The 23,672-nt window shown below is 40.3% G+C and overlaps 1 protein-coding gene across 5 annotated transcripts in view; it reads left to right on the top strand.

Annotated features, from left to right (window-relative positions):
* The window catches only part of ascc3 (activating signal cointegrator 1 complex subunit 3), a 149,303-nt gene that overhangs the window by 4,996 nt on the left and 120,635 nt on the right, over positions 1–23,672 (top strand). For all 5 annotated transcript variants that reach the window (XM_069171968.1, XM_069171967.1, XM_069171969.1 and 2 more), the window contains exons 4-5: positions 3,520–4,097; positions 13,605–13,722. In XM_069171968.1, coding sequence (XP_069028069.1) covers positions 3,520–4,097; positions 13,605–13,722 — 696 coding nt within the window. The remainder of the gene's footprint in view (positions 1–3,519; positions 4,098–13,604; positions 13,723–23,672) is intronic.

Raw genomic sequence — 23,672 nt, 5'->3', positions numbered from 1 at the left:
AATGAAGACCATTTACAACCAACTAGTGCCGAGGAAAAACCCTCATTGTTGACAGACAACAAGTTAAATTATAAATGGTTTTGCTCAATGAACAACACATTTACATGTCTGGAAATGTGGAGTTTGATGTTTAATTCAAAATCCCACCAATTCCCTCAAATTGACTGTAGAAGTCAATGAATTTGCCTCCAAATGCATCCACAGCTCTGTACTGCAGTTCCTGCATGGAGAGCAGGGTTCAAGAAGAGGTCTGAAGAAGGCTTACAGATCCTTCTTACAGAGAAAATGCCCACTGTACGCATACACTGGATCAAGAGCTTAAGGATGAGGATGACTAGTTGAAGGTTGAATGGGTCCTTGTCGAAGCTCATGTATGAATCACCATTTCTGCTTGGATCTCCTCAAAGAATATATGAAAGACAGACCTAAAATGTTTCACATAGCAGCAGGAAAACAAGTGAAATTACCCAAATGAATTGCATCATACCAAGCTGCCACGTCATGTTGGATTTCGAAGCATATACAGATGACCTACTTTCTGTGTTTACTTTTGTTCTGGGTCAGTTTGAAATCGATTGCTATTCAGTATAAAACATGTATTCGGAAAGTTGTAGGAAGCCTCAACAGAGGTGGTGAGTGTCAAATTCATGACTACTAGTTGAAATGATCAATTAATGTCGAAGAGGTGGCAGATTATACCTGTTTTATATACACACACACATGGTGTGTATATATAAAACGGGTATTAACCTGAGTATTGACAAAAGATTGTCAGTATGTCTAATATATGGCTTGCTCCCCAAAATTCTTATATTCTTTGGGAATCAAGCTACAGCTGTCAATGGTCGTGTTGGGAGAAGCTTGTTGCTATGGCGCCACAGGTCAGGTGGTCTGCACCGAATGTTTCCCCTCAGACGCCTCAGAAGGTCCCGGTGGAACTCTGTGTTGACAGTCTGACTCTGGGGGACGGATTCACGGTGACACAACCAAAGCAAACCCACCCGGTGTCTCCTGACCTGACGCGCCTTCTTCGGTCTTGGACGGTGACATTCTGCCCCTCAGAAAAGAAAACATCTCTGGAAACACCTCGCCGGCTCTTTGCTTCATCGACGTAGACTTTCTGAAGCATTTCAAGGGTTGAGCCTTTCGACAACTTCACTTGCTGGCTAAACCTCACGGATCAGTCATTGAGCTGGCAGTTGGTTTTCTTTTCTCTTCGGTCATGGGAGTATTTTTGCTTCTCAATCACGAGTGCAGACTACCAGTGTTTGTTAAATGCTCGCCGCTGCTTTGTGTGTTGTCCTCAATCTGTGCAACTGGATCCAAATAAAAAGTTGCTCTTGAGTCGACTCTTGAGAGGATGAAGGTAACCGCTCTGCTCGGCTACGGGCAGCAACAAGTCTGAGGCTTTTAGACCATTTTAATTGGTTTAAATCCTTTTCATCTGTTTTCCTCCTCCTCTCAACCTTCCTCACTCTATTCTTCCACTGTCCCTCTGACACTTCTTCCTATAATTGGACCATTACTTTGTATTCCTTTTTGTTAAGTGCACTTCTGGTTAAGCCTGAATTGTTTGGAATATAATGTAAATGAGGTGCAGGAACCTTAAAGAGCGAGTCGATGCTGCTATCTGTACCGCGCAGAGCTGCAGTTCTTTCTTTTCTTTTTTTTCTGTAGCTAGAAATACTGCACAGTTCTGATTTAATAACCATATAAAACAGTACTGCTACCCGGGTACTACTAATGATAATAGAAAGGGTGAAGGTGATCATTGCAGCAATCCTAATAATCATCATCATTAAAATGATGACCAGTACATCAATTTTAATTGTCCCTTCAGCTAGAAATTTCTCATTTCCAGTATTTGAGTAAATGTACTTAGTGACTTTCCAACAAAGTGTATGAACTGAATACTTCTTTCACTACTGGTCTAAAGCAAAACTCTCAGTTAAGGTAAAACTGAGAGGGAGGTTGCATGGAAAGGTTTCTGTAGGGGAGAGCTGTTCAAACTCAATACCAAGAGGGCCGCACAGAATATTATTTCAATTAATGGATACAAATAACTCTGAAAGTTAATAGATATAACCTCATTTCCAAAAAAGTTGGACGCTGTGTGAAATGTAAATAATAACAGGAAGCAATGATTTGTAAATCTTATAAACCCATATTTTATTGTAGATAGACTAAATACTACATTTCAAATGTTGAAACTGAGAAATGTATTGTTTTATGAAAAATATTGCTTATTTTGAATTTGATGGCAGCAACACGTCTCACAAAAGTTGTGACAGGGTCATGTGTTGCATCACTTATTTTTACAACACTCTGTACGGTTTAGGAACTGAGGAGACCAGTTTCTGGAGTTTCGAAAGTGAAATGTGGTCCCATTCTTGCCTGATAGAGGATTTCAGCTGCTCAACAGTTCAGGGTCTCCTTTGTTGTATTTTTCATGCCAGATGTTTTCGATGATTGACAGGTCTGGACTGCAGGAGGCCAGTTTATCAGCGGACTCTTCTACTACGGAGCCATGCTGTTGTAATATGTGCAGAATGTGGTTGGATGTTGTTCTGATGAAATAAACAAGACCTTCCCTGAAAGAGACGTTGTCTGGATGGCAGCATATGTTGCTCCAAAACCTGAATATATCATTCAGCATTAATGCTTCCTTCCAGATGTTCAAGCTACCCATGCCATGTGTACTAATGCATCCCTGTACCATCACAGATGCTGGCTTTAGAACTGAGCTGATAACAAGCTGGATGGTCCCTCTCCTCTTTAGCCAGTAATCTTTTTATGATGTTATGAACCGCAGATGATGAAAACCCTAAATTCTTCATAATTTTACATTGAGGAACATTATTTTTAGATTAAACCCTCTCCCCATCTTCACTGCTGAGGTACTCTGCCTCTCTGAAATGCTCTTTTTATACCCAATAATGGTCTGTTGCCCGGTAACCTAATTAGTTGAGATTTTCCACTAGGTGTTTTTTTAAATTTGTTTTATCTTTACACAACTTGTCCAGTGTTTTGTTGATCCTGTCCCAACTTTTTTGAAACGTGTTGCTGCCATCAAATTCAAAATAACCATATATTTTTCATAAAACAAAAAAATTCTCAGTTTCAACATTTGATATGGTCTGTTTTCAATTAAATATGGGTTTATGTGATTTGCAAATCATCACATTCTGTTTTTATTTACATTTTACACAGCGTCATCACCTTTTTGGAAACACGGTTTGGACAAAATGTTCATCCGCATCCCTGTTACGGTATCAATATCAGACAGCAACATACAAGATGAACATATTAAATCAGTTGGGGCCTGTTTATGTAACAATCAGCAGATCCATATCCATATTTGTTGAGGTGAAAACAGTAGCCAGTATTCAGATGCTGGCCATTGGAAAATTTTAACCAGGCAGTGTCAGGTCCACGGGCCAGAGTTTGAATATCCCTTCAGTCTGCCTCTGGCTGCAGAAACCACTGACAGAGGTTTGTGTGTTGTGTTTTGTTCCACAGTGGGGACCGAACACGGTCAGGAGGCCATTGAAAGCGCTGCCGTCTTTCTGTTTGAGACCTTCCACAACAAAGACCATGTGGGCACCGAGGAGACGCGGGCCATCAAACAGATGTTCGGTCCGTTTCCTTCATCTGCAGCCGAAGCCTCCTGCGCCTGTGTGACTCGGCTGGTGGCTCCGCTCGGTGACTCCCGAACCGAAGACTTCATCCGAACCCAGCACTCCCGTCACAACCCCCAACGAGCCGCTGCTTTCGGACGCAACATCGTCTTCTCGTACGACTCCTACACTCTGGACCCGCTGGAGGACCTGCCCGGCCCGGAGGTCCACGACGACGGCGCCGGCCTCGACTTTATCAACTTCTTCAACAACCAGCAGAGCGGGAGGAAGGTGTCCGGTGAGGAGGATGTTCCCGGCTCAGGGAGCTCTCTGAGCTCTGGACAGGAATCCATCCTTAGAACAGAGGTGGAGAAGTATCTGAACGGAGGCAACATGATCTCATCCAACCCCGAGGAGCTGTGCACCTCCCTGTTCGAGATGTTGGCGTCACACCGGAGCGACGACGAGCTGCAGAATGAGGTACGTGTCAATACGGTCTGACGTGTGAATACTGTGTCTGATAAATGTCTCTGGAGGTTACACAGATTAAATAAGATCAAAGTTGCTTAGTGCAGCTCTCCACCTGTTTTATCTTTAAACTAACTGACACAAAGAAAATACTTCTGGTGAATTTACAGAGTTTATGCAAGAATGTAGGTTTGTTAACAACAATTTGACCAATACATTTTAATACGTATATTAGTACATTAACCCTACTTAAATACACAATCAATTCCACTGATATAGAGCTGATGATCAGGATTTTTAGTACCTTAGACATTAAGTCTGAAATACCATTTTGATTGAATTATTTAACACATCCAGTGGAAACTCCACCCTGGTCCTGGTTTTAGTTGGAGAACGGGTGAAGATGTATCAGATGTGACTCAGACACATGGTCTGAGTCACAGAAACACACTTTAACCATTCAAAGCAGAAAGACTTGTCTGAGTTAAATAGCACAACAGTCTGGGTTATTGTCTCAAAAAACTTAAGTCACGCTCTCTGACCGTAATGGAATCAAAATGTGTTCGTAGTTGATCCGACCTGCCACACAGAGTGAAAAGCAGGTGGTTAAAGAGGTAGGGGGGTCCATGCAGGCGGACGCTGAGAGTGTTTCATCGGGTTTTCTCACACGAAAAGTGAAAAATAGAAAAAGAGAGCTAGAGAGAATACGATGTCGGTTCTTCTGTCACCTGCACACAGCCGGTCGTTCAGGGCTGTAAAGTTGGTGTGTGTGCTGCAGAAAATGGGTGACACAGATACGCCCTGTCAGACACTGGAAAGGTGTGGGGTGGCCGGGGGGCCCGATGCTACCTGATCTACCTACAGACCATAAATCCAGCTTGAGGAGCAACACTTATCCGATGTAGAGGTTCACTGTGTGTTGGCAGGAGAAATATTCAGGACACATCCAGACTTGTGGAATACCTGTCTGATGACGATCCATCACCTGTAGGCCGACAGTGTTACAGTCTGTAACCTCAGTGGACCAAAATCTATCTATATAATATAGTTAACAAGGAAATCTTATGTTAGCATGAACTCAAATTGGAAAAAAATTAATTACATTAAAAGCATAAATGGAGCTATATTTATACTTTTCTTGTCTTATCTTTTTATTTTTGCACACCGTGAGAAACAATATTTCGATATCTCTGTATGTCTTATGGTGAATTGACAATAAAGTTGACTTTGACTTTGAAACAGGGACTGACTGTCTTGGCCGCCACAGAAAGCTGGAGTTGCCTCTGATTAGAGATGTACCCAAAAATGACAAATCATTTTGGCTGAATATGTTTCTGTATATTAATTGCATGCTCTTGCAGTTTTTGTTTTCTTTCTCTTCTATAGTTGTTTATTTTTGATTTTATTCGTTATATTAACGCCGTATGATTTACTCCTTAGCCAACTAAGGCCTCTGTCTCTGTCACTTTTTTCCTGTTACCATTAATTAGTTTATCAATCGGGTACGTTGTTTGTGTGGCTGCTTGTACAAAGGCTCAGTTGAAAACGGCTTCAGTGCTGATGGAAAACATGAAGTTTAAGGTGTCATTCCTTCTTGTGATTGAGACCTGACAGCGACACGCAGCTCTGTTCTCATTACAACCTGAACCTCAAAATCAGAAGTCGGCTCTCATGGTATTTATGTGACATGAAGTTTTGTCCCAGTGGTACATTTAATCTCTTCAGGTACTTATTGATTCTGTAACCTTGACCTTCAGCAGCAGTCCTTTTAGTTTTGATCCAGATGTCCCGGCTGTTACACCAAGTCATCCTTGACCTTTACAGATAGACCTTTTTAGACATTCCCAACTTCCTGCATAGATTTGACCTTCTTTGGTCATGAAGGCCCTTTTGGAAATATTAGCAACTCAACTTGCATACATAAAATAAGAGGGCAACTTTTAGGACAGAACTTTATTTCTCTACATTTCAGTGGATAGTGAGATGAGGGGAGATCATGTTCATACTGGGGTCATTTTGATATCATCTTTATTTTGAGTTATTTTGTGTTGTTAAAGTCAATGACTTCAAGCCAATAAAAAAAAAAAAAAAAAAAGGAAAGGAAATATAAACAAACACAAGTTAGTATTTATTATCAAGTGCATTTCTAAGAACTTGTTTTATATGGATTTCAGTATCTACACCTTCATAGATTCAACTTTATAGATTTGATTTATTTGCATAATGCAGCTCCGTATAGTTACTACTAGGTTTCAGTCCATATTGAAAGAATAGAGTGGGAGTTAAAGTCTTTTAACATACAGTGCCTGAGCTGTAGGTGCTGGAAGGTAGATGGACAGATACACACAAAGTCAAACTAAATCGTCATATTTGATATTTATTGTAACGTTTTATGAGTCTGTGTCTGTCTGAAGTCTCGGAGCCGCAGACACTTTCTGTCTTTAGTGGCGATGCTGTTGGAGGCAGCCGGCTTCACCTCTCTGCCTCAGTCTGGTCTTCAGTGGAAGGAATGCAGCTCAGTCAGGTTAAGATCAGCTGATCCACTCTTCGACGACATTACAGACATCTACTGTGACTGAATTTCCCCCAAATGCTGAGTAATTTATTGTAAATTCAAATGTTATTAGAAATGGTCAGACTAAAGAAGGCTTTGAGGAAGTGCTACTGAATGTTCAGTTTCTATATCATATGACTGAGGGTGTGATTAAAACAGTGGGCGGCTTTATTTATAATAATAAAAAATAAAAAACAGAACCAGTTTATTCTAAAAATGAATTAAATGCAGTGCTGTCACCCATATTAATCACCTTCACTGTGTTGAGCACGAAATCAGATAAAAAGTATGAGATTTCACTTCGAAACTCTGAATGAGGGCCGATAAACAACAACAAATAGAGCTGGTGTCCGTTTTGCAGGTTGGTGTGAGAGTCTGACTTTCAAATAAGTTCAAATCAGGTTTTGGTCATTGATTGAAGCTTGAAAGGCAGATTTCTGCCACTCTTCTGCAGCCAACAACATGACTTCTACATGAATGTGAAATTCTGCTTGCGGTCTTCAAACAGCTGACATACAAATGTCCTTTGATATTATGCTGATAGATATTAGATTTGTTCTTCTCTGTTCTCCTTACATTGATGGATAACTCCACCTCAATCTGAAGGGCAACTTTCAACTCACTCAACTTGGAGTCATGTGTGTGTTCTTCTGAGTTTGAACCCATGTTGACAATGTTGGCACCCAGCTGTCCAAGACGCTTACATTCGTAGCCAAGTGCCCAGATACTTTTGAGTCTAGTTTGAAAGGGCCATAAATTAAAGCTGGGACTTGACACTTTGATGTATTGTCTATTATTACATTTAGACTTAAAGTGCTGAAGCATAAAGAATTTCCATATGCGAGACTGTATATATAACTTTCATTAATACATTCAAGCTGGAGAAAATAAAGGAGGAAAGATGTTGTTTGGTTTAGTTTTGTATGGTGTTATGATTAAAAGCAGCCATCGATAAAATGTTCTTTACATCTGCATCTGCTCTGAAATGACACTTCAGAGGAGGTGGATGTTTTTCAGGAGATTCCAGGTTAAATGCAGCTGATACAGTGGTGTGAAAAAGTGTTTGCCTCCTTCCTGATTTCCAATTTTTTTGCATGTCTGTCACACTTAAATGTTTCAGATCATCAAATAAATTTAAATATTAGTCAAAGATAACACAAGTAAACACAAAATGCAGTTTTTAAATGAAGGTTTTTATTATTAAGGGAGAAAAAAAATCCAAACCCACATGGCCCTGTGTGAAAAAGTGTTTGCCCCCTCCTGTTAAAACACAACTTAACTGTGGTTTATCACACCTGAGTTCAATTTCTCCAGCCACACCCAGACCTGATTACTGCCACACCTGTTCTCAATCAAGAAATCACTTCAATAGGACCTGCCTGACAAAGTGAAGTAGACCAAAAGATCCTCAAAAGATAGACATCATGCTGAGATCCAAAGAAATTCAGGAACAAATGAGAAAGAAAGTAAGTGAGATCTATCAGTCTGGAAAAGGTTCTAAAGCCATTTCTAAAGCTTTGGGACTCCAGAGAATCACAGTGAGAACCATTATCCACAAATGGAGAAAACATGGAACAGTGGTGAACCTTCCCAGGAGTGGCCGGCCGACCAAAATTACCCCGAGAGCGCAGCGACGACTCATCCGAGAGGTCACAAAAGACCCCACGACAACATCCAAAGAACTGCAGGCCTCACTTGCCTCAGTTAAGGTCAGTGTTCATGACTCCACCAGAAGAAAGAGACTCGGCAGAAATGGCTGCATGGCAGAGTTCCAAGACCAAAACCACCGCTGAGCAAAAAGAACATTAAGGCTCGTCTCATTTTTACCAGAAAACATCTTGATGATCCCCGAGACTTTTGGGAAAATACTCTGTGGACTGACGAGACAAAAGTTGAACTTTTTGGAAGGTGTGTGTCCCGTTACATCTGGCGTAAAAGTAACACCGCATTTCAGAACAAGAACATCATACCAACAGTAAAATATGGTGGTGGTAGTGTGATGGTCTGGGGCTGTTTTACTGCTTCAGGACCTGGAAGACTTGCTGTGATAAATGGAACCATGAATTCTACCGTCTACCGAAAGATCCTGAAGGAGAACGTCCGGCCATCTGTTCGTGACCTCAAGCTGAAGCCAACTTGGGTTCTGCAGCAGGACAATGATCCAAAACACACCAGCAAGTCCACCTCTGAATGGATGAAGAAAAACAAAATGAAGACTTTGGAGTGGCCTAGTCAAAGTCCTGACCTGAATCCTATTGAGATGCTGTGGCATGACCTTAAAAAGGTGGTTGGTGCTGGAAAACCCTCCAATGTGGCTGAATTACAACAACTCTGTAAAGATGAGTCGGCCAAAATTCCTCCACAGCTGGAAAAGACTCATTGCAAGTTATCACAAACGCTTGATTGCAGTTGTTGCTGCTGAGGGTGGCCCAACCAGTTATTAGGTTTAGGGAGCAAACACTTTTTCACACAGGGCCATGTGGGTTTGGATTGTTTTTTCTCCCTTAATAATAAAAACCTTCATTTAAAAACTGCATTTTGTGTTTACTTGTGTTATCTTTGACTAATATTTAAATTTGTTTGATGATCTGAAACATTTAAGTGTGACAGACATGCAAAAAAATAAGAAATCAGGAAGGGAGCAAACACTTTTTCACACCACTGTATATAAAGGTACATTTAAAAGAAGCTCAGAAGAAGGTTGCCCCTTCTGTTTCGATCGGCCTCCTCATTCTCCCGTGTGCAGTGAAGGGAATGGACAGAAAGGAAATAAAGGTCAAGATCAGGGTGCTCGCTGTAGACCTTTGTTGTTTCTCACCCTGTTCGACTCTCTGGCGGCTATTTGGCACCCTTTACATTCCTACTTCCTGATTCAGGAAAGTGTTCCATCATTCTGTCCCTCTTTCATTCTCTGTCCTCCTCACATCACACTCTCTGGCTTTTATCTTTTCTGTAGAGCTCCTCAGCAGCACGTCTGTCCTTTCCATCAATTCACCACAGAGGCAGAATTATACAACTTCAGCTGGTTCCAATTGGTTCCAATGTTCCTCACGTAGCTGACATTTGGAGGCCAACTCTCCCACTGACATCTTTAGATGTAGAGCTGCGTGTGTGTGTGTGTGTGTGTGTGTGTGTGTGTGTGTGTGTGTGCGAGCGAGCTCTCTCTCTCTCTCTCTCTCTCTCTCTCTCTCTCTCTCTCTCTCTCGTGCATCTAGCTCTGTGTGACTCTAAAGTCAACAGTAAAGTTTAAAGGCTCTGAACTCGGTGCCATTAACGCTAACAATGGAGAGAAGCTGCTTCTTATTATTTCTCTCTGCTGACCCTGGATCGCTGACATTTTGTGGTGGTCGCTGAGTCCAGGAGGGAAACAATGCAGCGGAGAGTCATTTGGTTGCATACATTAGTTGGTTTCCACTGTAGGTTCAGTAATGGAGAAGTATTCCTTCAATGAGGAAAGGCAGCATCATCATTTATCTGTGTAGTTTGTTTGCCGGTCTGTCGTCCTGCACACACAACTCACTTCCACATGTGCACTATACTGGAGGTACAAATCTTAAATAAGTGCACCAGGATACTTTAGTTGTACTGTTGTCTACTAGACATTCATGCCAATAAAGCAGCTGTTAAATAGCTCTCCTCCACCGTTGGTTCAGACCTGATGACCCATGTTCTCCCAGCAGGATGTCAACATGTCTGTCAGGAACGCTCGTCTTCCTCAGTTTTCATCATAAAGTCAAGTCATCCCTAAAGATTGTTAATTGCTTGGATGTCTTTGTCCACCCTGACTGTCTCTCCTCGGAGGACAACAGCAGATTGTTACTTCACTCATTACTTGGTCAATTGTGGAATTGTAATGAAGCTGCTTTTCTCCGTCTCAGTGAACAAAGGATAATGTATTGATCTTCTCATGGTCTGATTGTGCAGGTTTAGTTTCAGCTGCAGGTTACTTTATCTGTACGCAGAGGCTGATTTTGTCAGAATAACAATCTGATTTCTGACTCTTTCACTGATGTTTCCCACCATCACAGTGCTGCTGAGTCAGCAGTGTTATACTGGAAACTGGAGGCAGCTGATCAATGTTTCTATCAGCTGATCAATGTTCTATCAGCTGATCAATACCTGCAGGTGGACTCACCTGAACGAGCCTGTGATGAGTCACCTGAACGCTGCTTCAATGGAAGGAAACAACTACAGGAGATCTGACCTTTGTTCAGAGGAGTTATCAGGATCAATACCATTGATCAGGTTCAGTTTGATTGATGACCTATACACAGTGCAGAACCTGAAATAGTTCTTTATTTTACATGCAAGAACTTTAGATGTTTCTAAATCTTCAAACTCTTTGATTACTAAAAAAGTTTTGATATGGGTCTCTGGCTTTCGGACTCCATAAATAAAAACATAAATACAACATCATGAATCTTGTTTGGCAGCAACAGCTTGTGTAAAGCTGGCTTCATAGTTCATGCAGCATGTCAGCAGTGCAACGGCCTCCATCACTGAGCTGTTCAGTGACTGAACAGACTTCTTTAGAGAGAACTCACAGTCCAATAATGTGGGCTTCAGAAATATAACTCAGTGATTGCAGAGACACTAACTCTTCAGAGATGCTGCAAAATAAATTTAATTACAATTAAATTTGCTATACAACATCAAATTCATTGGATCGTATAGTCAAAAGCCTCGTTAGAGTTTCCCCCTGAACTCTGAATAGATTGGGACATTCAGACACTGCAGGAGTCACTTGATTATCACCTGTAGATGAGCAGAGAAAACATTAATTACCTAAAACTAATAAAACAAAATGAATGGCTACTTCTAATATAATTCTATATTGTCTCCCATGAGTTTCTATGTTTTTAGAGTTTAAACTTTTAATGAAGCAATATTATGAGAGGGTGTGCTTTAACGATGCGATCCATAAGCATCACTGAAGTTGAAGATTATACAAGTTACCAACTAAATAAAACATCTAATCAACATATGTTCATAATGTGGAGCAGTTTGCTCTCAAAATATAAACGTTTTTGTTTGTGCGATCTTCGTTTCCATGGCAACACATCGGTTATGACTAAGAACTGGAAAACAATCAGTAACGTCAGTCGACTCTTATGTAATGTATGCAATGTTTACTACTCCAAGAAGTAGTCGGACCCTTAGCAACCACGTAGCAACAGAGGATTTCTAGTCTCTAACTGAATAAATACAGAACATAGAAACACTAAACTGCTCAGCGAGCTCAGTCTGGTTGGAACAAAGATTTCTGATGAACAAAGATTTCTGATGAACAAAGATTTCTGATGAACAAAGATATCTGGTGAACTAAGATATCTGAAGAACAAAGATATCTGATGAACAAAGATATCCATGGACTCATGTGTTTTTAACATTTTAGCTCCGTGTCATGTGTTCAAACCAAACCGGTCCAGCTAGCCTCCGCTAGGATTGTAAGTGCGTGACTATCCGTGGTGTTACGGTACGGGTGCTCGGAGCGACCAAAAAGGACCAAAAGAGACCCGACTTCACCAAATGGGTCATTTAATAGAACTATAACAAGTAGAAACTACATTATAGTACATATTATATGAAATTCTATTCTAGTTATATATTTCCATTGAGAAGGTGGAGTCATATTTCTAGTGATGAGCAGGGTGTGTTGTCATTGTGATTTGTTCCAAATGTACTTTTGACCAATCAGATCTCTGGGTCAGAACTACTTGTTGTATGATGTACATCGTTGTTTCCACCTAAACATGTTTCTACCTAAACATTAAAGCATGTTCGAGGCTAAAACTGTCTTTTTTTAAATACGAGTCTATTGTCATCATTAAAGTAATTATATCCAATATCTCTTTATAATGAATCAAAGTGCATATTTTTCCTGCTGAAAATGTGTTGGTGTACGATGGCAGTGCTCAGCGGTCACACCGTTCCTTCCTGCTTCAGTCGATCCATTTAGCAGCTGAAGAGTGGAGAGCTGAATAGGAACCAGCAGAGGACACAGACACTTCCACTGCTGACCTGTAGCCTTGCAGATGTGGAGTTATTACACAGTTAATCCTTTAGCAGCGGGCTCGCCTGCAGGACGGCCGCGGCACAGAATCCATCTGAAGGATAGAGTCTGCCTCTCGGTCCCTGTGGAAGCCACACCTAATCAGTCAAGTCCAAGGGCACAATTCATGAGAGTTCATAAAAAAAAAATTCCCTTTGAGCAGGTGTAACCGCCCCCACCTCCACCCGCTACCCCCCCAGCACCTCCGATCCGCTCCCGACATCCAGCTCACTTGGCTCGAATAAAACCGAGACATTCACAGGGGCCGATAGAAGTTTAGAACAGATATGAAAGAGACCACCGAGGGAAACAAAGATAGCCTGAACAAAGACGACGGGTAACCTGACATCAAAGTGCATCTGTTGTTTTAGCTCCCTGCTGTGCTGAGTATTGCCTTCCCAGGGGAGGATGGACTGAAAGAGCAAGCCATGCCTCTACCTGCAGCCAGCCCTGAAGGTAGACAGGAGAGAGCACTGCATTGTTTTACCGGCTCACATTAACCCCCCCAGGCCTTCCAACCACCATTTTCCAATTAGGAAGCACACGCTTTATCATCTCTTCCACTTCCTTCTCACACTGATATTGATGACTGTCTCTGCAGCCTTTTCTTCTGTATGCTTTCAATCATGTGCTGCTGCGTGCAGGAATTGTTGTTGTTGTTGTTGTTGTTTTTCTGTCACTCGCTAAGTGCCAGGTGGCCATGTTTGTGAGGCTAAGCGGCGGCGCAGATTCTGTAGCAGGCGGATGGTAATTACCAGGTGTTCAACCTTGGCAGTAGTGCTGTGTTTGTGGGTGTTGCTGAGCCATAGGATGTGTATACATGGTGCTATGTGTTCTGCTCTTTTAGATGGCTGTATTTCTGGCTACTGATTCCCCCCGCCCCCACTCCCTTCCTCTCCCCCCCCCCCTCCAGCTGTTCGAGCTGCTGGGCCCAGAAGGGCTGGAGATGATCTCCACCCTCCTCCAGCGAAGGGCGGCCATCGTCGACTCCCTCCTCTCCATCCCACCCGACATGACCGGCTACCCACCAGGTGAGATAGCCCCATGGCAACCAGGTCGTCTCCATGGTAGCATGGTAACTACGCTTGTGATTGCTGTTTGAAATAGCCATGAATACCATATATGAATTTATGTAGATAAAAAAAAACAGAAGAAGCTGAAGGTTGTAACTCGTTTGGTTATAAAGATTATATCCAGTATTTATTTCTCTTCTCTCTGATGGTAAATATGGTTTTATCGAGGTTTACAAGAATTACAGAAAGGCATGTGTTAAATGGTTTATAGTTCCTATGCAGTGCTGCTGTATTTTCAAACTGTTATTTTAAAAATGTATTTAACACATAATGTAGCCGCATGAAATTCATGTTTCAGAACATCTGGGCTTCGCAGTCTTCTTCAGTATCTTAAAAAACTGAAAATAGAATTTGAAAAGATTAGTTTTCCTTAATTTTTTACAAAACATGGTGGGAAGTAAAATCTCATCGTCGAATTGCTGGTCTAAATCAAAATAATGAAGTACAAAAGGGGAAAAGTTGTGGTAAAAAGAATTTGACCAAGTTGCTGAGTTGGCAGAAGCAACTCTGACGCAGATGTTTTGCTTCCTGATGAGTTGTTGTGTTGAAAGTTTTGATTTATTTGTTTAATATTTTGAATGCTGGCCAAATGACATGGAAGTGACTCGGGTAATATTTCCTCATTGTTTGTGTGCTGTATTGGTTTATAACTACAGATAACAGCATAAACCCATATTAACATATAAAGACATATTGTAGGTCATTCACAAGAATTTTCTCTGTTACATCATTATATTTAACTTTCACTTTATAGATTATTTGGATTTTTTTGAAATCTTTGAAAGGAAACTCTGACCACAAGTGATACAAAACTTAAGATGTAGTGTTTCATTAGTGTCACTAACTGTCTTCCAGTAATGAATTTAGAATGAAATCCAGAATTTAGCCAAATATTATGATGAATACTGAGAACATATGCATATACAACAAAATGTAAATAAAAACAGAATGCGATGATTGCAAATCATGTAAACTCATATTTCAACATATCAAATGTTGAAAATTTGATATTTTATTGTTTTATAAAACATCTGCTCAGCAACACGTCTCAAATAAGTTGGGATAGCGTCATCACCACTGTGCTGCATCACTTCTTCTTTTTACAACACTGTAAACATTTGGGAACCGAGGAGACCAGTTTCTGGAGTTTTGAAAGTGAAATGTGGTCCCATTCTTGCCTGATACAGGATTTCAGCTGCTCAACAGTTCACAGTCTCCTTTGTTGTATTTTTTATGTCCTGATGCTCCAGATGTTTTCAATGGGTGACAGGTCTGCACTGCAGGAGGGTTAGGGTATGAAATGATGAAACAGGGCTTATTAGAAGTTGTCTGTTATTTAAGATGACTAAAACAAAGCCGTCAAGGATCTTTATCTCTGTGGATCGCACTGATTGTTTGATGTTGTCATCAGCCCTCATCTGTCACATCTGGAGAGACGACACTGCTCCGGCTCTAATAGATACCACACCTAACACTATTATGTCAACGATCAGAAGTTATGATGAGTCACAAATATGGACACGTGTTAAGACCACGCACATCGGATTGACATTAAAAGTCCAGTAATTTCCGTGAATGGTGCTGATGGTTGTTTCTTTGGATCACATTGTTAATCCCCCAGATCTCCTGCTGTAGTTTGATCACATCGGTGGCCAAACATAGGAATATTACGTATATTTTAATGTATTTTGGACAAATATGAACTGAATGTGTTCACATTATTTGAATGGGCACAGATAATGTAGTCACAATACCAACAAACTCCTCCATCCTCAATACCAATTTAGATAAAACAACAACAAAAATCAGATTAGTTAATGAAAGGAGTGTTTCAACCTGAACTTTGAAAAGAACACGAGTAATAACACGACATCACTGTTATGTCAAACCAAAAAATAAATAAACTGAAAAAACGAATCAACTTTTTTTTTATGGTGGCAGAGCATCTCTACAGTACAGACTGAAATATGAAAAACATGCAAATCATAAGCAGCCCAGTGTAATGAATAACAAGAATATGAATATTAACATGCAGCCTTCAAGAAATGAAAACCATCCTCTGTTATAAAACGTACTATCCTCTGATTTAGTTTAATGCTCAGTAACTTTTGAATACGACCATCAGTTTTTACCACAGTAGTTGTGCAGTGCAGGATTGCGCTTCAGTGACCGGCTGATTCTCATGACAGCAGATGGGCTGATGTTGAGCAGCAACTTAAAAGTGCACACAACGTTGTTCAGAGATTCTTTTTTAGAAGCAGTCTCCTGTTTGGACAGAAAGGTTTACAACCAAACGAGTGTTGATGCCATTCTTCGTCTACTCGATGTGCAAATGGGTAACTGCTGGTCAACAGGTCTGTGTTCGAAACCCAGATTTAAAAGAGGCATCATGCAAGATTCACCAGATTCTGACCTCACTGTTAAATAAAACACTGAAGGTCTGATTTACTGAAGGTTTGTCTGTGAAATCACATGAACTGTACAGAGATGATATTTTAGACTTATTGAATCAACTGAATGATGATTTACAGAGATATCAGTCCTGTTCTTCAGGGGAGCTGTCCCAGGTCCTGAATGTGTCTCTGTCCCAGGTCCTGAATGTGTCTCTGTCCCAGGTCCCGAATACCTCTCTGTCCCAGGGCCCTAATGTGTCTCTGTCTCAGGTCCCGAATGCGTCTCTGTCCCAGGTCCTGAATGTGTCTCTGTCCCAGGTCCCGAATACCTCTCTGTCCCAGGGCCCTAATGTGTCTCTGTCTCAGGTCCCGAATGTGTCTCTATCTCAGGTCCCGAATGCGTCTCTGTCTCAGGTCCCGAATGCGTCTCTATCTCAGGTCCCGAATGCGTCTCTGTCTCAGGTCCCGAATGCGTCTCTGTCCCAGGTCCCGAATGTGTCTCTGTCCCAGGTCCTGAATGTGTCCCTCAGAGTTCACAGTTCATAATGTTCCCACTGAATGAAACCAAGTCAGCTGCTCATCACAGAAAGATCTGGACCTGCTGCTCAGTGTTTGTTGGAGGATCTCATCCACCGTCCTCCTCTTTTATTTGACCATGTTTTATTATTTAGCCATTTTTTTCTGCCTAATATCTTGTCATCTTCACTTAATTTAATCTATTGATCTTTTTGTTTTTCCCCCAGCATTGACTTTCTCATTGATAATCTCCTATGAAGAGTTTTGTTCTTGTTATATTTATATTTCATAATTTCAATGGGCTAAAGTTTCCTTTTCCTTTTGTGGTCGTTCTTTTTTTTTTTAATGGCTGGAATCACTTTAACAGAAGCAAACAGCTCATTTAAATACAGCGATTTGTACCTGACATCAGTGACGCAGTTACTCAATAAATCACCTGCAAAACGGTGCAAAAATAAATGTGCAAACTTTTGGAATAAAAATGCAATTTAGTACCTTTATTTGAGATTTAAATCAGCCATTGTGACTCTAAACATAATCGTATCTCTTATATAGGCCTTCTAGTGTAAATTGGAATATAGAAATCTTTGTGAAACTAATAATAGTAATTTATTTAATTCATTAATATTTAGTTACATTTCTACATCCCTTCACTTCCAGTATATTACTGAGCTGTGCTACTGTTTTCTGAATGCTGGTGAGAGAGCTCAGTCTTTTCACTTCAACTCACTTCTTTATTATTTCTATCACATCTTTAATGTTATCTAGCAGGAGGGATGAAGACCAGGCTGAAGTCAGACTCTGTGATTCTGCTTTAACAGAAATAACAGAATATCATGTCACAGTAATAGAGGAACATGTGAGTGGTGCTGCTGAGGTCCATGTAAGCACTGATTTTTACTGTAGCTGTCTGGGTCTCCTGGTGGCTTAAAGCTGGCTTCTTTGATTTTGTGTGAGATTGTAGGCTTCAGAGTGTGCTGTCCTGAAGCAGCCCTCCTTCTGATGTACCTGCCCTCCGTGCTGCACGTTTTTTTTTTTTTAAATTTTAAACGCCGTCCTCCGTCCTCAACCCAGGCTGTACCTTGTGGTCCTCTGGAGACGGATTCTTCCTGTATCCTCTCTTTAATGTGCAGAGTGAAGCTGTAAGTAGCTGGAGATATTGGTGGGGAGATAAGGGGGGGGGGGGGGATCATTTATCATTGCCAGAGCTGTCTTCTGATCCATATGCAAGGTAGGCATCAAAGAGTGGCTGAAGATTAGAAGAGAGAGCTCCTGCTTTGTCAGAATAATCCCTGCAACTATTTTAAGTCATGCACACTCATCCTTGAATTTTTTTTTTTAGGTACATTAAAATTCTCAGGTCCTAAATATAGATTTTAATGCTGAACACGAACTAATTAATGTAGACTGGTGCCTGTGCTCATTACTTTAGCAGGTTAATCATTGATGCAACATTAGGCAGTGAAAGGTTCAGTGTAGACTGTGGTGGTCCTTTTAAAACTCTGTGAACACATCTGCAGCCGAGACAAAAGAACTCAGTCACCTGGTGATGAACTCCACTTAATGAAATCAGTTGGTGATATTTAATCATTCAGAGGCAGGATGGAGTTTTGCTTAATCTGCTTTGCTCACACACTGATAGTAACATGCTCTTCTCAAAGGAATTTAGGAGTTTTGTTTTTAACATCTTTAAAGTACAACTCAACTACAAATAATAATAACAATAATAATAATATATATGTGAATAAAAACAGAATGCAATGATTTGCAAATGACATAAATATTTAATTAAAAATAGATTAAAGACAACATATCAAATGTTGAAACTTAGACATTTTATGGTTTTATGTCAAATATATTCTTATTTTGAATTTGATGGCAGCAACACATCTCTAAAAAGTTGGGACATGGTCAATAAAAGACTGGAAAAGTTGTGTAACACAAAAACACCTGGTGGAACATCTCAACTAATTAGGTTACCATGGCAACAGATCAGTAACATGATTGGGTAAAAAAAAGAGTATTTCTGAGAGTCTCTCAGCAGTGAAGATGGGGAGAGCTTCACCACTCTGTGAAAGACTGTGTGGGAAAATAGTGCAACAATCTAAGAATAATGTTCCTCAACGTAAAACTACAAATAATTAGTGGATTTCGTCATCTACGGCTCATAATATCATTAAAAGATTCAGAGAATCTGGAGAAATCTCTGAACACAAGGGACAAGGTGCATCCACCAGGTTAAAGAGGAGAGGGACCATCCAGCTTGTTATCAGCGCTCAGTTAAAAAGCCAGCATCTGTGATGGTACAGGGATGCATTAGTGCACATGGCATGGGTAGCTTGAAGATCTGGAAGGAAGCATTAATGCTGAATGATATATTCAGGTTTTGGAGCAACATATGCTGCCATCCAGACAACGTCTCTTTCTGGGAAGGTCTTGTTTATTTCATCAGAACAACGTCCAACCACATTCTGCACGTATTCCAACAGCATGGCTCCATAGTAGAAGAGTCCGCTGATAAACTGGCCTCCTGCAGTCCAGACCTGTCAATCATTGAAAACATCTGGAGCATCAGGACATGAAAAATACAACAAAGGAGACCCTGAACTGTTGAGCAGCTGACTTTTTCAGTTTTAACATTTGATATGATGTCTTAAGTTTATGTGTAATTAAATGTGGGTTTATATGATTTGCAAATCACTGTATTACTTTTTTATTTACATTTTACACAGTGTCCAAACCTTTTTGGAAACAGGGTTGTAGTTTCTTGTTGTTGAGATTTATCAACACAGGAAGCTGCTCATAGGTTATGACATGGAAGCTCATTATGTGGAGTAACATTTACATTGACTGAGAGGTTGATGCTGATATTTCCTGCTATGATTTTTCTATTGAATACATTGTTCAGTGGTTTAGATTCACATGTCCATTGTACCACCGGGGAACGTGGAGGTACAGAGCGATTCTTTGGCCCCACTGCCTGTTTTGCTGCTCAGTTGTACGTTCAGTAACTGACCTACAAAGGCAGTGTGACCTGCCTGCTGAACAGCAGCTTTATACAACTGAAATTCTTAAATCCTATGTTGCCACGGAAACATCTGACATGTTGATCTTTTATTCTCAAGCAAGTTAACCTAACTTTGTACTGAATGAGAAGCTGCAGATCATAATGTTTGTTTTATCTCTGCACCAAAGACAGGATACTCTCTCATTGGATCCAATTAATAATCAGCAAGGATCTGGTTATAACATTATCTGTTTATATATATATATATATATATATATATATATATATATATATATTTATATTAATATAACCCGTTTCCAAAAAAGTTGGGACGCTGTGTGAATGTAAATAAATACAGAATGCAATAATTTACAAATCACATAAACTCATATTTGATTGCAAACAGACCAAAGACAACATATCAAATGTTGAAACTAAAAATGTTATTTTTTTTAAATGAAAAATATCTGCTCATTTTGAATTTGATAGCAGCAACATGTCTCAAACAAGATGGGACGGTAAAAAAACCTGAAAGTTCTTCTGCACGTATTCCAACAGCATGGCTCTGTAGTAGAAGAGTCCGCTGATAAACTGGCCTCCTGCAGTCCAGACCTGTCAATCATTGAAAACATCTGGACCATCAGGACATGATCAATACAACAAAGGAGACCCTGAACGTTTGAGCAGCTGAAATCCTCTATCAGGCAAGAATGGGACCACATTTCACTTTCAAAACTCCAGAAACTGGTCTCCTCAGTTCCTAAACATTTACAGAGTGTTGTTAAAAGAAGAGCTGATGCCGTTCAGTGATGAACATGATCCTGTCCCAACTTTTTTCAGACGTGTTGCCGACAATAAAATATCTCAAGTTTCAACATTTGATATGTTGTATTTGGTGTATTTAGAGTTAAATATGGTTTTATATGATTTTCAATTATTGCATTCTGTTTTTATTTACATTTTACACAGCGTCCCAAATTCTTTGAAAGTAATTTCTAAGCACTGAAAAAGTAAGCAAACATAACAACCAGAAACATCCGCAAAGTTTTGTGTCGTCAGGTGCTCTGAACTAAATGAACAAAGTGAGTGTAAAGGTTTGTGGATCAGCTGTTACTCTTCCTTCTTGGATATTAGAAGAGAAATGTCTGTCATGTGCTGCAAGGACTGGAATTATAGCTGACTCTCCCTCATTGTTGAAATCTTCTGACCTGGCAGATGACAGGTTTGATAGATTAAACAAAAATCTGCATAAAATACATGCTACCTGTGATCCAGCTTGACGCTACAGATCAACTTTAATCGAGCACCGTGTGACTAAACAAACCGAATACACACATGCAAACACGTAAGCATCGTTACAACCCATCAGTCGGATCCGCTGTTTCAAACTTCAGCTGATGTTTTGAAGAACTACTGATCTGCGTCAAAAATTTCACTTGCCAGACAGCTTTTGAGATTAGTGTTGCCTTGACGACTGAGGGTAAAGTCAGGAGGGGTTAAAAAAAAAGGCTGATTAAATTTTCCACTATTTGCATACCATCAGGAAGAGTGGGATTTAGTGGGAATGCCTGTCTCTTGCTGATTAGCTTTTAAATTGCCGTTTGCAGCTTGGCACGTGCGTGTTTATCAAAGAGCAGATTGTCTGCGTGGCTCCTCTCCATGTTTCAATGGCTGATAGAGGCTCTGCTGTATGCAGCAGACAATTATAAAAACTCATCAAGAAACTTTGAGACAGATGTTTGATAAATCAGAGTATATTGGAGGTGATAGTACAGTCACATTCACACACTTGAATATACTGTATTTCAATCATCAACTGGTTCAAACCTCAATATGTAGCTCATCACCTCCCCTAGATTGCACCTCTTTTACCTATTCTCCATCTGAACTTCAACATGACTTTAGTCTGTACTGTTCTGTAAGAAAAGGTGTGATCTGTGTCATCCAGCTGTGTAGAAAGCAGCCAGGAGGCCCACTGAGAGGTGCTGCTCAGTGGGACACTGACAGCACCAACCCGGTAGAAAGAAGCCTCCCAGGGAGTGTTTGTGTTCTGGGTGTGCAAATGTCTTCGGCTGGGTCATTTAGCACATTTACTTTTCTGTGCAAACGAAGCGGCTCAGAAAATCAGCCCCCCCCGACTCGATGTTTCTGAGCCAGTGATTGTGTCGTGAAGTTAAAGGAAAGATGATGCCAGTGTTTCTCCGACAAGCGTTTTAGACAATTTCCTCAGGCAACGATCAGAAGTGAAGCTTTTGTCTGCTGCTTGAGTACAAACTCAGCTCAGAGCGCGACAACTAACAGAAGAAGTGAATCCGGCAGTGATGCGTCATTCTCACTACTTGGCCAGTCTTACGACAGGGCAGGAGATTTGGCCGCTTGATGGTAAATTTATTGATCATTACCTGCTTAAATTAATTGTTTAAACACTTTATTTTAGGGATTAAAGATACAGATTGAAATTCTGAAACCCCTGCAGAATGTTTCATTGGTACTGCAGCGGTTGTAGATGTACAACCCCGTTTCCAAAGAAGTTGGGACGCTGTGTAAAATGTAAAGACAAACATAATGCAATGATTTCCAAATCATGTAAACCCATATTTAATTTCAAATACATAAAAGACAACATATCTAATTTTTACAATGAGAAATTGTATTGTTTTCTGAAAAGTATGTCCTTATTTTGAATTCAATGCCTTCCCTGAAAGAGACGTTGTCTGGATGGCAGCATATGTTGCTCCACAACCTGAATATATCATTCAGCATTAATGCTTCCTTCCAGATGTACAAGCTACCCATGCCATGTGCACTAATGCATGCAGCGATGAACTGTGTTCACAGACGATGGTTTTCAGAAGTGTTCCTGAGCCCATGCAGTGATTTCCACTCCAGAATTGTCTGTTTTTAATGCAGTGCTGCCTGAGGGCCCGAAGATCACCACCATCCAATATTGGTTTCCAGCCTTGTCCCTTGTGTTCAGAGATTTCTCCAGATTCTCTGAATCTTTTAATGATATTATGAACCGTAGACGATGAAATCCACTAATTCTTTGTAGTTTTACGTTGAGGAACATTATTCTTAGATTGTTGAACTATTTTCCCACAAAGTCTTTCACAGAGTGGTGAACCTCTCCCCATCTTCACTGCTGAGACACTCTGCCTCTGAAATCATCTTTTTATATCCAATAATATTACTGATCTGTTGCCAAGTAACATAATTAGTTGTGAGATGTTCCACCAGGTGTTGTTTTTTTTTTTAGCATTACACGTTTCCAGTCTTTTGTTGATCCTGTCCCAACTTTTTGAAACGTGTTGCTGTAATCAAATTCAAAATGAGCATATATTTTTAATAAAACTTTAAACATTTCTAAGTTTCAACTTTTGATATGTTGTCTTTAATCTATTTTTAATGAAATATTTGTTTGTGATTTGCAAATCATTGCATTATGTTTTCATTTACATTTTTTGAAACCGGGTTGTAGTTCAATAAAGTTTTGAGTTTTTATTACAGGTCAAATGTTTCTTACTTTGGAAATGAGAGTTGATGATAGTTCATCATAGTTCAACATTTGTGACTGTTAAAATCAGTGATGTTCACTGAATCATTTACTTTCCATTCGACATATTTGATCTTGTTGCTATTGTTGTGACACAGTTAAAGGCTCAAAGTCTTAAAAATCTCCTTCATGTTGACCATTCTTGAAAATCTGATCATGACCTTAAAAACAGCAGTTTGAATTATGTGAAAACACCTCAAAAGCATCTCGTAAATAAACATGACCTCTCTCGGTGATCGTCTCCTCTGCAATTATAGCACCATGAATGCTGGTGGAAATGAGAATCCTGGAGATTTGGAGGCAATCACGGTTAGAGACACATAACGAGGCAAATAGCTCATGGAGAGTGAAGGATGGGCAACGTTGGAGACAGAGGAGTCGGTGCGTGGAGGGTGACAGAGTTAAAGGGGCTGGGAGTGGAGGTGGAAGGTAATGGGAG

The sequence above is a fragment of the Embiotoca jacksoni genome, unplaced genomic scaffold, assembly GCF_022577435.1.
Source record: "Embiotoca jacksoni isolate LCO1_2020_lvr unplaced genomic scaffold, fEmbJac1.0.p SCAF_50, whole genome shotgun sequence".
In the NCBI taxonomy this organism is placed as follows: Eukaryota; Metazoa; Chordata; class Actinopteri; family Embiotocidae; genus Embiotoca; species Embiotoca jacksoni.
This window is presented reverse-complemented; position numbering and strand designations above follow the sequence as displayed.